This window comes from Taudactylus pleione, unplaced genomic scaffold (assembly GCF_031769625.1).
Source record: "Taudactylus pleione unplaced genomic scaffold, aTauple2 ptg000274l, whole genome shotgun sequence".
Taxonomy (NCBI): Eukaryota; Metazoa; Chordata; class Amphibia; order Anura; family Myobatrachidae; genus Taudactylus; species Taudactylus pleione.
The window spans coordinates 3234274-3250614 of record NW_028284676.1 but is presented as its reverse complement, the minus strand read 5'-3'; the positions used below and the strand labels follow the sequence as shown (position 1 = coordinate 3250614).

The 16341-nt window shown below is 43.8% G+C and overlaps 1 protein-coding gene across 1 annotated transcript in view; it reads right to left on the bottom strand.

The window, feature by feature from the left end:
• Positions 1 to 15101, bottom strand: part of LOC148513689 (uncharacterized) — a 77834-nt gene extending 62733 nt beyond the window's left edge. Inside the window, exons 1-2 of the mRNA XM_088481576.1 lie at positions 15086 to 15101; positions 12603 to 12968 (exon numbers count right to left, since the gene is read on the bottom strand). Coding sequence (XP_088337702.1) covers positions 12603 to 12968; positions 15086 to 15101 — 382 coding nt within the window. The remainder of the gene's footprint in view (positions 1 to 12602; positions 12969 to 15085) is intronic.
• Between the last annotated feature and the right edge of the window lie 1240 nt (positions 15102 to 16341).

Sequence of the window (16341 nt, the reverse complement as noted above, 5' to 3'; positions counted from 1 at the left end):
GTTTCAGAAAAGTAGTTAAAAAAACCCCACAGGGTTGACCGTAATCCTGCCCTCTTCTTCCCTCAGTCTGTAGGTAATGTCCTTTTTGACTATCATCCTGTTTCCCCACAACATCAGGAAAAAGAATGAATTCATCCTAGACCACATTGATTGAGGCAAAAAACAGACATAGCTGATGTACAAGAACACTGGAATCAGGTAAACCTTGCACAAGTCCACCCTCTCCCTGAAAGAAAATGTCCATTTCCTACAACACGCTACTTTCCGGGATGCGATTTCCAGCTTCTTTTCCAATTTATGGTGGCATCCTGTCTCCTGTCCCTGTCTCTCATACTCCCCCTCTCTGTGTTGGGATGTGCTGGGGTAGCAATGGTCTCTGTGAAAGTCACTGCTCTGGAGGTCTGTGCCATGCAGCAATGGGTTGCCAGCATGTGACACTTTGTTGCTGGGCACCGCCGGCACAGAAGTCTCTTAGTGACCTGTGACTGATGGAGCTGTAGAGATAGTGGTTATTACATCACTTAATCTTGGTATGACATGGGCCAGAGATTAGGGGATGGCCAAACACTGAAAAGGATGGCAAACTTTAAAACTTGTTCGAGTCTCAGTGGCACATGTTTGAACGTGTTGGATGAGACACGCTCAGTGTTGCCTTCATCCACTTAGGTAGAGCCGGTGGTCTCTAGGACCCGCCGCATCTCTGCCAGGAGGACTGACCTCCTACATGTACTACTGCTTGCATCTTTCTCTTTAGGCATCTATACGACAGATCTCCCTGTTACCCTATACCACCACCACTTGTATCAAGGAGCGCACCATGACACACCACCATGGTGTATGCTCCATTACCATCTGGTGCACTATAATGCCCAGCATGCCCCATAGCTCTAGGCTGCATTTAACATACAAATAACCTATTTTACACACCTGCTGTGCAGCCCAGCACTCCAGTACTCCTAGGGCTCAGAGTACTGCCGGGCCAATTCTGCTAACTCTACCAATAGAACCATTATGCCTGTGCAGGTCTGTGTGGATAGAGTGAAGGTGGCAGTCAAAAGCAGATGAGTGTTAGGTATGTGTGTGTGCGGCTAACCTTTGTCTCATTGGTGTATTCGGGGGTGTGGACAGGAGTTAACCATACGTGATGATACTATTTTTTTATCACTGCTTAATTTTATACATATAGATTACTAAATATTCTTGTAAATCTTTTAGCCAAAGCAATCACAATGTCAACATGACTACATAGGATCTGTAGGAGTAGATTCAGATTAAGGTTTAACGGGGTCTGCACTGCTGGCACGTGCCTCGGGCCCTACCTCTTTCACTGGGTCCCTGGACCATTAAGGAACCATTAAGGTACAACTGCAGAATTATAAGCAGGCTGGAGTAGGGATGGACAGTGATTCCCGACATTCTCTAACAATCAATATTTTGCCCTAATGTTCTGCTGAATATTTTAGGTGGATCAATTTTAAATATGACTGAGATCTGTAAGTCCTGCCCAGCTGTTTTTTCCCGTCTTCCTCCAACCAATCAGTTTTTTCCCATCTTCCTCCAACCAACCAGACAGTTAGGAGCTGATTGGTTGGAGCACCATTTAAAATTACTATCAATTGAAAACAAGAATATCTGGGGTTTAGACCTCCTAAAAGGTGAGAAGGACAAGATGGAGGGACGTTTTATTGTGTGTCTCATTCTGTACCTATATGTGTCAGACACTCCTGTATATGTGTTACCCTGTGCCTGTCTATGTGACTCTGTGTCAGTGTGACTTTGCATATCTGTATGGCTCTGTGCCATAGAGACCTCATTGTCTTAAGTGCCTTGTGCCCCCCTAACCCTTACTCCAGCTCTGGGATTATATAGATTTGTGTTATGAAAATAACACCACTGATACTGGTGGGAGTGGTCAGAGTTCATAAAACTGTCATTACATTCCAACGTGAAGACATAATTTTTTATCAGCAGTCAATTTTATTATATACATGTGTTTATATTGAGGACTGATCACATTGTTCAAATATTTCAAACTTGTCCTTTTCTCAACTAAAGCTCCCCAAAATCAAGAGCTGGTCAGATGTGTTTATTGGTGAATCTTCACAGGTGCGTAGACAACCTTGTTCTCACTGAGTCTATCTCTTGGACGTTGAGTAAGACTCTTGTTACAGATCTCAGCATAGTGAAGTCCAGGTTCGGGTTCCAGTGTTTTCTCTGCACCCTGTAATGTCAGATTTAAAATAATAGAAGTATTACGTAAGAGTTGTGAATGCAGTTTGACTAATATACACAGAACAAACACACTGTTATAGAATAGAGCTTCCCCTCCAACTAATATATAGCATCCTTATAAGCCTTCTCTGACATCTGGAACTCAACACCAATCACTGTAACTCTTTATGTAGGCAGGCTCAGTTGTACATAGCTGGACTCACTTTCAGGTAGACACTATTACTGTATGTAGATCTTGCCATAAACTCTTTTATGTGCACACACTGAGTGCGCTAATTAAGTAGCCTTTTCCCTCTGATTTATTCCTATAAACTAATCACCCACCTGGTCCTCAGTTCCAGATGAACCTGTAAATGAGCAGAAAAAATAGTTTAATTTTATGTATTCATTGTTTTTACATTCTATACAGTACCATACATTGAATTTTTAAGGGATAACACCTACCCTATTGAGCTTGCAATCTAATATGTCTTTCTGGCATCTGAGATATCAAAATGACACAACCAAAGAGTTGACACTATGGGGAAAATTTACTAAGCAGCGGGTTCCGGTGGTTTGGTGGCGGTTTTGCTAACCGCTTCAAAACTGCTGCAAAACCACCGTCAAAACACATTTTAGAACAGAATAGAACAGGGCTAGGACTAAAATTACTAGTCAGTGGTTTAGGTGTCATTTAGAAAACCGCCGTCAAACCGTCACTAAACCGCCGGGGTTTAGAACCTGCCGATTAGTAAATTTTGCCCTAAGGTATATATTCACTAAAGTGCGGGTTTTTATTAGTGAAGTTGTTGCCCACAGCAACCAATCAGATTCTACTTAGTTATCTACTACCTTTTAGAAGATAATAGTACAGGTATGTTCTGATTGGGTGCTATGGGCAGGCACGTAGAGAGCCGGTCCGAGGGTCATGGTTATATATGGTTATATATATATGGAGGCGTGGCCATGTCCCCCCTTAGGGAAAATAAATAAATAAAATGAAAATAAATATATGTATATAAGACATGTAGCGTCGCTTCGGAGGGGGATGGACGCTGTGAGCCTTTAAGACAGCGACAAAACCGAGGGGGGGGGGGGCGGTGATCAGTGTGATCGCACTCTACCCCGAATGAGATAAAAAATTAAAAAATTAGTTGCACGGACCCCTCCGACATGTTGAGATATTTGTTAACACATATATCTCTACCACGGTAAATGACACAGACCAGGTGGTTCTCGTCATTTGCCGGGCCGCCAGCCAATCAGAGGCAGCGCTTGAATAAGCGACCGCTGATTGGCTGAGAACCACATGGCTGTCAATCAACAGCAATGTGGGTCACAGCCAATCAGCGGCCTCTTACTCTAGAGCGGCCGCTGATTGGCTGTGACCCATGTGGCTGTTGATTGGTAGGAACGATCAGATACACAATCAAGAAACACAATCCTGATAAACACGGGAGCTTGGTAAATTCCTGAATTTTTTTTTTTAAAAACCCCCCGATTCTGATTGTTCCTACTCGTTTTTAAAACGGACAAACATGGGTAGAACACAATTCTTAGTAAATGTACCCCTTAGAGTATAAGGAAGGACTTGTAATTAAAATATGGCACTGCACTTGGAAACTACAAAACAAAGTAGAGTATCCAAATGATAAGAAAGTAATGATTATTATTTCTTAAAAAAATATTTCATTAACTAATTAATTTTGAATCCCTTCAGAAAATATTGTCAAATGTCTGTTTAACTTTCACATTCTTCCACTACTTCCCATACTTCCCTCTCTAAGGGCTCTATTTACTACAATCCGCATTTGTAATGCAGATTATAGTGTGATATTATCGACTGAATTCGCATTGCGAATTCAGGCAATATCACAGGGATTTACTACAAATCCCTTGCAGGGACAGAGCTTGCGAGAAAGCTTTGTCCCTGCGAATCCCCTCCGCACTCTAGTCACGATATTTTTCGCAAAATAATACCATGACCAGTGCCCCGCGCATGCGCCGACCGGCCACCGCTGCTACCCCCCCAGGCGCTAAGCCCTGCCCCCGACACTAAGCCCTGCCCCCCGCGATAGCGGACCCCCCCCGCCACCCTTCCCACGACCCCCCCCCTCCCTTAATCGCACTTACCTGCAGTCATCGGTGCTCTGGTGATGTCTTCCATGCCTCCGGTCAGCTGATATCCCATACTGCACTGGGACCCGATCACCTGATGACCGGGCCGCAGTGCAGCATGGGAGACCAGCTGACCGGAGGAGAGTCATCACCGGAGCCCCGACCACCTTTCCCTGGAGTCAGGTAAGTGAATTTTTTTTTTTACTTTCTTTTTCTTTTTTTCCAGTGTATCAGCGTGTGGTCTGTTTAGACCACATAGCTGATCACTGGGACTGGCTCGAGGCTCTGCTCTGCCTTTTAAAGCAGAGCAGGAGTCCGGTAACCGGGGGAGACCCTGGATAACGCCACCTCCAGGTGGCGTTATTATCACAGGGCTTTCCCCAGTATTTTTTTACAATTTATTTTTAGTAACTTTACAATTATGGGAAATGCGATCTGCTTTACTAAAAATAAGTGATACTTAGGGGTTGGAGTAGAATTCAATCTCTACTCCAATTGCCCTGTAATAACTGTAGGTGATACTAAAATAATGTGAAAAGGGTGTGAAAACACCCTTTTTCACTTTATTTTAGTCAAAATAATGTTAATAAATAGAGCCCTAATTATTGTTACTGACTCTCTTAATATCTGCCTGTCATTTCTCTCCCTTGCTGGTCTCTCTTTCATTTTCTGTAGCGCTATGTAGTTACCACAGAAGTGGGTAGGTCCTCTGTGTGTCCTCCATGTGCCAGCTGATATCCCGCTCACCATCTGACTCGCCGGTCATGTTCAGTGGCAGCTGCTGTCACCAGGGAAACAGAGGAAATCAGGGGCACTGAGGCGGGGTGGGAGATTTGATCAGGTACTAATTACTTGGACCTGTTCGCGGGGCCCAGCAGGGCACCAGACCAGCTCGAGAGGGGGACAAAGGTTCACCTTCACAGCGTGTCCCACTGCATTGCAGCATCATGAAAAGTAGTTCTCATTGATTTTTTTTTTAAAGGAGGCGTTGCCACACCTTCCAACATATGGCCACTCACCTTCAATATCACCGTGTGTCTCGACTACCCTGGTGGAGATCACTAAAGGAGGAATACAGATACTAACAGCAATGGCTGTTGAACTCAATAGGGCCTACAGATAAAATGCAATAGAATTAAGTGGTTCTTCTTGTACATATCATTGTCCTTGGTAATTCTTTACTGATTTCATGCTAGCAACCAATCAGCTTCTAAAGGGGTCTATCCATTAGCAGATGTTTTTCTGAGCGATGACAGACAAAAGATATCTATTGAAAATTCCGGGGGCTGTGCTGAAAGATATCTGTTATGTACATGACAGATTTTGGCAAAAGACGAACGATGAACGATATCGCATGACCTCATTCAGGGAGTGGATTTTTTTCTCTGCAGCGCTCTGTAGCTGCTGCTAATATCTTTCGTCGTTCGTCGCTTATCGCATATAAACTGCCAGATATTTCTAATATCTGGCAGTGACATGCGATAATTGACCAACATGTTGGAGAGATGAAAGATTCAATTTATCGGAGTGCGCATCTGTCATCGTTCAGGGCCTATCCATAGCATATAAATTGAACGACTGAACGATGTATGATGTTGTTCAATTTATCTGCTAATGGATAGGCCCCTTTACTATCATTTATCTAGCACCTTCTATAAAATGATAGAATATGGTTTGTTGCTATGGGCAAGTTCTCCCCCCAATGTTTTATATATATGAGAATATTATTATTTGGCAGGGAAGGCGCACAGCTGATCTAATCTCCATCTGCCATCCACATGCTTCGACCTTTCACAATTAATATACTTGTGAATATTAACATCTCCTGGACTGATCACCAACGATGTTACATACTGGTACATCAATAACCACAGTTTTCTTGGGTTGGGTATGGGATCCGGTCAGGATGTTGGTGGTCAGAATACCGACAGCTGCATCCCGCCAGCCAGAATCACAATGCTTGTACGTAAGTAGCCTAACCCTAACCTCTAAACTTTAATACCATCAGGATGCAGGTGGTTGGGATTCTGGAACCAGGAGAGAGAGATGGACTTCCTGTCCTTGTAAAGCTGGAGGCAATTCAAAATACCACTGACACTGGCCAAGGAGGTAACTTCAGCAATGAAAGGATTGTGTATTGTTGTGTTATACCATTACAGTGAAAGCTGTCTACTTATCAGTGGTGGCTCCAGGGGTGGGGCTGTAGCACAGTAAAGAATTCAAATAGGGGAGCCACCACCTCTGGAGCCACCTTTGCTACTTATTGTAATAGAGATGGGTGAAAAAGTGATTAAACACTCCTGATGGATGCTGGGTCTGAAGGCTTCTTTCAACAAGTTTTACTGTATGTTGCCGTCCCAGTTTATAATTGAGCAAATTTGTGTTTCACAATCTGAATTACCTAAATACTTTGTTTTTTCTTTTGTTTAGAATTGGATGTACGGCAAGTTTATTTAATTATACTTTTGCACAAGATGAACATTTCCCTGATGTGCCTGCCTACAAAATATAAGCATACCTCCGTATTTAGATTGTTGCATATTGTGTTGATGATGATGATGATCAGAACTACAGAGTTTAGATGCTTCTGTTTGATTTATTGCGTACTGACCCCTCCAGCTGATAGTATTAAATCATTATATATAACGTGGCTTTTTATAACGTGGCAGTCATCTATTAACATAACTTGATATTTCCATTTCCACTGCTTCAGGAGAGAAGATTCCTAAATGTGAATCACATCTGTAAATATAATATTCTCTCTAGTGTATATAACACTTCTCTACATTATTATATTGTGTACAAATAAGGTAATACAACTTTATTAACACGGACTGATTCAGCAAGGATTGCAAAGCTGCATGCAGGCTATAGATATATGATGTATGCACGCAGGCTATAGAGATATGATGTATACATGCAGGCCATAGATATATGATGTATGCACGCAGGATATAGATATATGATATATACACGCAGGCTATAGATATATGATGTATGCACGCAGGCTATAGATATATGATGTATGCATGCAGGCTATAGATATATGATGTATGCACGCAGGCTATAGATATATGATGTATGCACGCAAGCTATAGATATATGATGTATGCATACAGGCAGCTTTGCAATTGCGATTATTGCAATAATGCAAATGCAGCAGGAGGTGTATGACACCTCCTGCTGCATACGCAATTCAGTACTGCGACAGAGATTGCAGGCTGAGATCAGCATCGCGACCATCATGACCATTGGGGATTGATGGTCGCGATGGTGGACGACGCCGAGCTTACTCAGGCTGGCCGGCTTGCGAGCCCAGCAGACTGCATATGTCCACGCAGTCCCTGGGCTTGCCACTCCCAGGAAAACGGGGAGGACACACCCCATTTCTAGGAACGTGCGCTGCTGAATCAGGCCCACTGTCAAAAAACCTCTGTAATCTCTCTCACAGGGCGCAAGTATAGACACTTTGGGGTATATTTACTAGAGAATGGGTTTTTAGAAGTGCAGATGTTGCCCATAGCAGGAAATTAGATTCTACTTATCATTTATCTAGCACCTTCTAGAAGATAATAGCTAGAATCTGATTGGTTGCTATGGGCAACAACTCTGCTTCTAAAAACCCGCACTTTAGTAAGTAGTACACTTGACCTACTGTATGTCTAGCATAAATACTACTGTTTTTTGGACTGGATGCATCTTGGACACATAAGGTCACATTTTTGGGTACCTCTTTTTATATGTACGTTTGGTGGGCAAATGTATCCAATTCTAAATCAACAGCTTAGTCAATGACCAAAAGGCTGCCATCTTTGAGTCAAATGCCATCGCAATATACACAGTATAAACCCCTGTAAAAAGAATGTACTGTATACTGAGTACAAAGAGTACTGAGGTCCCCAACTCAGTGCACAATAGGGAAATTGTGTAGTATAGTATAAGGCAGGAGTAGGCAATGTTAATCAATTCCACAGGATTAACTGTGTAATTGGCCACTCACCAGAGGCCCAGGCTTCACTGTGTATGTAGGCCACACTTGGGAACTGTGCTTTGGAAATGGTCTAGCGCGGTGACACGATCTGCTCTGTTAGGGAAATAGGTGGAGTAGGAGAGGAGGCGCAGCACCATATACATAGTAGGAGAGGGACAGACCCTGAGGTGCCATGCAGAACATCACTGAGCACAGAGGAGTAGCGTGTAGCCAGGGTGCCCAGAGCACGTGCGTGCTACAGCACCCCCCTTCCTCAAGTGTTCCAGGGAGGAGGCGGGTCCGTATGGGATTAATGTAAAGTAAAAATAAAGATTAGGGGCAGCCCCCTGTAAGGAACTAGGATTAGGGGTCTCCATATGCAGTGCCCCCTGTGCCCCAGGAGAGGACACCCATATGCAGGCCTCCAGTAGTGCTCCCAGTAGTGATCCCCCCTATGCAGTGCCCCTTATACAGTGCCCCCATTAGTGGTCTCCCCTGTGCAATGCCCCTTGTGCCCCCAGTAGTAAGTCTCTTATATGGTGCCCCCAGTAGTGGTACCCCCTATGCAGTGCCCCCAGTAGTGGTACCCCCTATGCAGTACCCCTTATATAGTGCCCCCCATGCAGTGCCCCCAATAGTGGTAACCCTTATGCAGTGCCCATTAAATAGTGGCCCCAGTTGTAGTCCCCCCCTATGCAGTACCCCCAGTATTGCCCTTTATATAGAGCACCCAGTAGTGGTCCCAAAATGCAGTGCCCCCAGTGGTAGTCCCCTCCCCCTATGCAGTGCCCCTAGTAGTAGTCTCCACCCCTTGTAGTGCTTCTAGTAGTAGTCCCCCCCTTGTAGTGCCCCTAGTAGTAGTCCCCCCTTGTAGAGCCCCATTAGTAGTCCCCCCAGTTGTAGTCCACCCCCTTGAAGTGACCCCAGTAGTAGTCCCCAGTAGTGGTCTCCCCTTGTAGTGCCCCAGTAGTAGTCCCCCCCCTTGTAGTGCCCCTAGTAGTAGTCCCCACTTGTAGTGCCCCCAGTAGTAGTCCCCCCTTGTAGTGCCCCCAGTAGTGGTCCCCCCCACCCTTGTAGTGCCCCTAGTAGTAGTCCCCCCTTGTAATGCCCCCAGTAGTAGTCCCCTCCTTTAGGGCCCCCAGTAGTGGTCTCCCTCTTGTAGTGCCAGCAGTAGACACACGTAATGAAAAAAAAAACACTTACCTGAATCCCCGCTCCCGCTGCCGCCATCTGCTCCTCTGTCCATCCTCCCGGGCCGGCCCACTCTGCATTATGGGAGAGACGTCATGACGTCCCTCCCATTACCCACTGCAGGAGCCGGAAGATGGAGCATTGTGTGTTTGTCAGTCACTGTTTAGTGCTGACCGAACTCTGTCCGGTCAGTACTACGCGTGCGGTGCAGCTGTGTCACAGAGACACAGACTACCCGCAGCCCGCAAGGCGCTGCGGCCCGGGGTACACATGGCACCCTGCCCCCAGGCCCAGCCCACCTCTGTCTGGCAAGCTGTCAGCTTAGACAGCTGCCGGGTACACAGCGGGCAGCGCCTCAGGACACCTTTGGCGCCTGGAGCTTGCGCTCCACTGGAACCGCCCTCCCTACGCCCCTGACTGAGTGTCACATTATGGTACTAGTGACAAAGGTTGTCTATGCCTAGTATATGGAATAGTGCACCCCTGCTGTAGGGTATTATGGGATATTAGTCACCTTGAATTTATGTGACTTGTATGAAAAATTTTTTACTGCACCCTTATGCTTTTATGTGTTTACAAAACTCCTTGGTGACTTCTAATATCCCTATAATTTGAAGTAGGGAGTGTGTCAACCCATTGAACATTTTAGTTGTTGTCAGGGACGTAATGACCATCTTTGACTGTGTGCTCCAGGCTTCGTAACCATCCAATAAGAGGTGTGAAGAGATGACAATGAAAGTTTTATGGACTAAGGGGCTTTGAGACAACAGCACTCAAATGGGCTTCCCTGGTACATGATCGCCAAACCTCTGTGGTGAAAATTTTACATAGTCATCATCATTGTGTATCACTGCAGTAACTCCCCGGCCTCCTGAAAGGCCATGTCTAATTGTGCTGCAATTGCCTGATACTTCCTTACAGTACTTAGCTTGTGCTTGCCAAGCCTGATCCGCCTCTCCAGGGGTAGGGAGACGCAATGATACACAAGAAGACTATTTCCTGGTCTATGCATTTTTGCTGTCCATCCACAGTTCAGGAATGCGCATCTCACAACCAGTAAAGCACAGGCATACGCCCAACTCTAAATAACATTATAGATAAAGACCCCTTATGGCGCTCACAATAAGTTGCACTACGTTTTACAAGCTGCATCAGAAGGCTGCAAGAACTCTGGACGAAGCACAAATTAGGAGAACAATGGAAGAGCACTGAAGGAACATGCAAATTTGGGAAACTTATAAAATGTTTGAAACTGTGAATCCTTAGTAACAAATTAAAACTCTTTTTAAATAACAAAAATAAATGTTGTCTTTTTTTTTTAAAACAGTAATGGACCCTTAAACCAATCTGATATTGTGCTCATAAAGATAACCGAGGTTTGCATAGAACAGAGGGCATATAAACCTCTAGACAGGGATAGATGGGGTAAATAAAGTTAAAGGAGGAGTTATTTAGGATTGACAGTTGTTAAAGTTACAGGGGATAGGTTGCTGCAGTTAAGGGGGAGTGGTTACTGGGAGTATGGGTAATGTCTGTAAGGATATACTGCCTCTTTGATTCTGATCTCCCACCCTCCCTTCCTTATTGTATCTTTTGTCTGCTTTATTTCATGGCAGAGAAAGACCGGCAATCTGTAAAGCGTTTATATTGCTGCAGTAGTAGCAGTGCACACCCCTTCAGTGCGCTGGTTAGGCTGATTTCACCCTACTGGGTCTGCGGCACCTCTCAACCGAGTGGGCCCAAATGGTGCATTGGCTTGGGTGTTGGATACCGCCACCCTTGCTTTGAAAGGGAGAGTTGGCCCTTGCAAGTGTTTTATATCTCACTTACCATCAAATTGGGATAGTTGGCCCTGGTAAGTTTTGGACATCTTTAGCCTAAGTCAAGTGGGCGCCGGTGGTTTGCCGTTCTTTCCTCTTCCACCATATGATAGGAGGTATAAATAGGAGTAAATGCTACCTGTGCTGATCCCAACCCTGCTCTACCACCTAAACCAGAAAGCATGGTGTCTGCATCCAGTAGGAAGATCAATGTGCCCCCTGCCAAGTGACCACAGGCAATCCATGGCATTTGACGCCCCAGAATGCCAATGCTCCCTTCCTCTCGGAGCAGGAAGTTCAGAACATCCCTTTCAAAATTTTGCAATGGGTGTTTTGTTTTGCCCATATTCTACTATGTTACTAAATCCACCAATTAAATTATTGGAGCATTTTATAATGGTACCAGGACATGTATAACTTTTAAAAATTGGAATCTAGTAAACAAATATAGCATACACTATAAAAGAGGTCAATCTCTGAGATAGTTACTCAAATAATGTTTGTTCCCCTTTACAGATTGTCATCACACCATACTTGTCGACTTTCTGGCTGCTCCTTCCGGGAGGGAGCAGCCAGGTCGGCACGACGGGGGGGCGTGACTGGGACAAGGGGGAGTGGCCGTGCGGATGATGACCATTTGTGGGCGTGGTGGGGGTGGGGCCATGTGATCACATCATTTTGGCCCCGCTTCTGCTACACAATGCCGATAATACAGGCATTGTGGAGCAGGTTGCGGAGCCAAAATGACCCCGCTGCGGGGGTTTAACTATTAATTGCGGGGGAGGTCGGGAGGATCGGCGGCTGCCAGGAGGCTTGCCTGTCTTTCCGGGGGGGCCGGGAGCTGCACCCGATTTTCGGGAGGCTCCCGGCCAAGTCGGGAGGGTAGGCAAGCCTGCATCACACAGGTATTGCAGTTGAAATATTATTGAGAGATAAATCCAGAGAGAGGCACTTGCATTGCCGGCGATACTTAATAACCACAGCAAACAGGATCACTATAAGAAAAGCTTCAGTCCCTGCAATGACGCGGAGAATAAACAGTTCCTTATCTCGATTTGGTGCTGGAACAGAGAAAATATTTAAATGTGGACGTAAAAGTCTTATCCTGTGTGATTAGTGAGGATAATTCCATGGTAGTAAAGGGGTAGGGAGAACTAGTGAGGGGCAAACAGATTTTTATATATTGGGGGGCATATAGACCAATGGGTGCTATAAGAAGACATTATATGGTAAAATATAAATGTCGATGTATCAGTCTTGGCTATATAGAATACCAGTTAGTAATGCAATACCTGCAGGAAATGATTTTGGTGTCACCTCCAGTCGGGTTCCGTTCCCAGTTCCCTTTTCCCCCTGAGCAGTCTCCACGTGGCAACAGAACGTTCCCGAGTCATTCTCTGACAGGTTGGCAATAGAGATTGTCACCTGCCTCTCTGACTTTCCCCAGTCATTCTTTGTGTGGTCAGGTTCCCGAACAGTCTCATTTATTCTGTGTTTGTAGTAAGGTTGATCAGTGAAAGACACACTATGACGGCAGCCTAAAGTCCATTTATATGTATAAGAATCAGAACTAAAAAAGGAGCAGGTGATGGTCACCGACTGCCCAGCTTCAGCTGTGAGGACCTTGGGTTGTGTCACCTCCAGGTTTGTATTGCCATCTATTTAAAAGAGTAAAGTGAATTATAAAAAAAAATAAAAAATAAAAAATTTAGTGCTAAATCGTTGAGAACTACAGTACTTTACAGTTCATTTATAGTTAAGTCTCTCTCGATTGCCTATTTCTGAACATACTTTGGGCAGCCCCAAATATTAACAATTCATATCGGAACTCTTTAAGGGCTATTTACCATGGTGCTATCGCTGGGATCTGGGTTAGGACAACAGCCTGTCCTGGCGGTAAATAAAAAGTAGAGTGATACTGTAGCCAACGCCAACACTTTACGTGCAGGTTTGCATCTGGCCGCACTTGTGTAGTGCAAAGTATTAACGATGCTATCGTGTTCAGCTTCAACATGCTGGGGAGAGATCACAAGATCCTTCTCTGTCCGTGCTGCTCCCTATAGGTTAGCTCCAGATGGTGTTATCTTACACAGACAAACTCTGAAAACTTTCGGTCTCTGGAGCTTGTTAAATTGCACTATTGGATAGATAGAGAAAAGAAGACTGTTTTTTGGGGGCACTCTACAAAAGTAAGTTGAAATTTTACTTTTAATAGTTGTATAGTCTAAAATATTGTATACACAAAAACACACATGACACTTAATACACAAAATTACAAAAAAACTCATTTTGAAAAATAATTTTTAGGCACGGTTCAGAAGAAACGCCTGAAGCCAAACATTGGCCAGTGCTATACCAGGAAGAGCTAAAACTCTTTTGGAGGAAATCAAATGGATGGGCAATTCCACCAAGCTAAATAAACGATCTCAGATACTGAGATTCATAAGTTGGTCTGTGTGACGGCGAATATTACAAAGTATCAGCCCGTATGATACTACTATTATAATAACCGGAATTGGTTATGCATATCAAGACAGCCTCCTACTATGGTACATACAGCAAAAATAGCTATAATATTCCACTCCTTAGAGTAATAGTAAGCTTGCTATTCCACCCACATTAATCAATCATGTGCCAATGCAGTCGGATTGGTAACATACACCATTAGATAGACACGGTAAGGTATATATGTATGGATATCTCATGTGCAGTCAGAAATACATAGTGTAATGAGATCCAACTTGAAAATATTTCTAATGCATCACTCTGTAAATAAAAAGGTTTGGACAGGCAGATGTATACACAAGGGATTCTAATATTAATTCCACTTCCAGGGACATATAAATCCCTCCTAAATAAGGAGCCAAATGATGATGTTAGAAACTTATGTCACCTAAAATATGAAAGGCAGGTTAATGAGTACAGCAGGACATTGGTTGAATACACATACGATTTCCAAACTGATATGATTCAAGGGAATGATCTACTGCGTAGGTACCACTCTAGGTAATTACTGTTAGAGATGGCAACAGTAATGAGTAAGGGGCCCAGATCCTGTCACCCCACTTCTGCTGTCTCCACATCTTGTATAGGACAGAGGACATGGGATGAGAGAGTGGGGTCGGTAGCTGGTAGGAAGGAAGAAAATAGAGCACTTCTACTGTCAGTGTGCACAGAACCTGGCTATCCTGATATCCTGTGGCATTGCAGGACAGGCAGGAACGGCTGACTGATGAGAGAATGTGAGGTAGGTATGCTGCTAGATGATAGAAATGATTAGGGACAAAAGATGGAGGAACCCTAAATAATAGGGAATTCCTCTGATTGTTGGCAGCTGTACAGCAATTCTATTTCTGAAATGAAAGGAAATGTATAGAAGTTGATCTTACCGATAGATGGGGTGTATATAGGCAGACAAGTCCCAATTCCGTAATAAGAGTAACAGTGTACAGTCCGCGGTGCCTGCGGTGTTGGTTAGCCATTATAGTATTTTGATACCTGCTAGTCCCTGAATGGAGGTTGATGGTTCTTAGTCCTGTGCAGGTGAACGTAGCGGCAAGGTATGCTGTATGGCGCCCGCGTCCGTGTCCCTTGGTGATCCCGATTGCGGTGGTGGATAGAGGTTTGTATAAGCCTAGATGGCTTGCGTAGCTATGTGACCATGGAGGACAAGCAGTCTTGACTGCTAGCCTGGAGCCGGGTGGCATGCGACTGCAGGGGGAAGTTCCGTATGCTCGTCTGAAGGGATGGTGCCCTGCCTTCCAGGTTTCCTGACCACTGATGATGTACATTTCGCCTTCAAAAGGCTTGTTCACATCCAGTGAAGTGTGGTACGTGGGACCGGGTATAAATACCCCGTGTGGATGTTAATGAGAGGTAATTAAGTTAATTGCATCCATGACAGATATCAATGCCTGTTGGATTTCAGTATTCTATACAACCAAACATAGAATCAAAACAAATTATTATTATAAACATTATGGTTATTATTGCATATTTAATTAGAGCAAAACTTAAACCTATATAATGTTAGTAGGCAAATATAGAGAAAATTGAGACATCTATTATATAATTATTCATTATGGGTATAAAATCCTTCTATATAGGCTGTTTGTCTATGTTATTGAATAAGTGGAGATAAAGAGGATATATTTGTATCAGATAGGCTCACGTGCAAAGCCATCAAAGATAAAGAAAAGAAGGGAGTTATATGCCTAATTCGTATGCAACCAAAATAAAGAAACAAAAAGGGATATAAATATTGGTAGGATCGCAAACTTAGAGAGTATTATGTTATAATATAATATAACTACTGTCCGTAGAGAGTAATATAGGTAGTATCAACAGACCTAATATGAAAGGATAGCATAGGTTACTATGTTATAATAAATGAAACACCTTTGGAGCCTGGTCTCCCATTCAAATTGTTAACCAGGTCTAAATTGTGTAGCATCCAAAACAAACAAACAAACAAACACGGTTTAGATTGGTGGATCAGAGACTAAAATTGGTTCAGTAATAATACAGATATATCTCATGGGAATAGATCAGCAGAATTTAGAAAATAAATATGAAGAAACAAGTATTTTAATTATACAACAAGATAAAGAATGGATGGGGATACATAGGTGATATGATTTATGAGAACCATAAAGATTTAGAAAAAAGAGCTGATGTTAAAGAATTCATTCAATCCTCCTGGTGTGAGGGTCCCCAGCCTGAAAGTCCATTGACTCTCTCTCAAGTAATTCCTTCGTTAGGCCACCCCCTCTTATGCCTAGTTTGACCTCCTCTAGACCAAAGGCCTTGAAATTCTTCAAATTCCCCTTATGGTTATAATGAAAATGTCTGGCCACGGATGTTAGTTTCTTCATCCTTGCCAGATCATTATGGGCATTCCTAATGGTGCCAATGTGTTCCAGGATCCTTTCTTTAAGCATCCTGGTTGTCATGCCCACATATCTTGTGCCGCATTCACAGGTGATACAGTACACCATCCCCTTTGTTCTGCAGTTGATATAATAATTGATT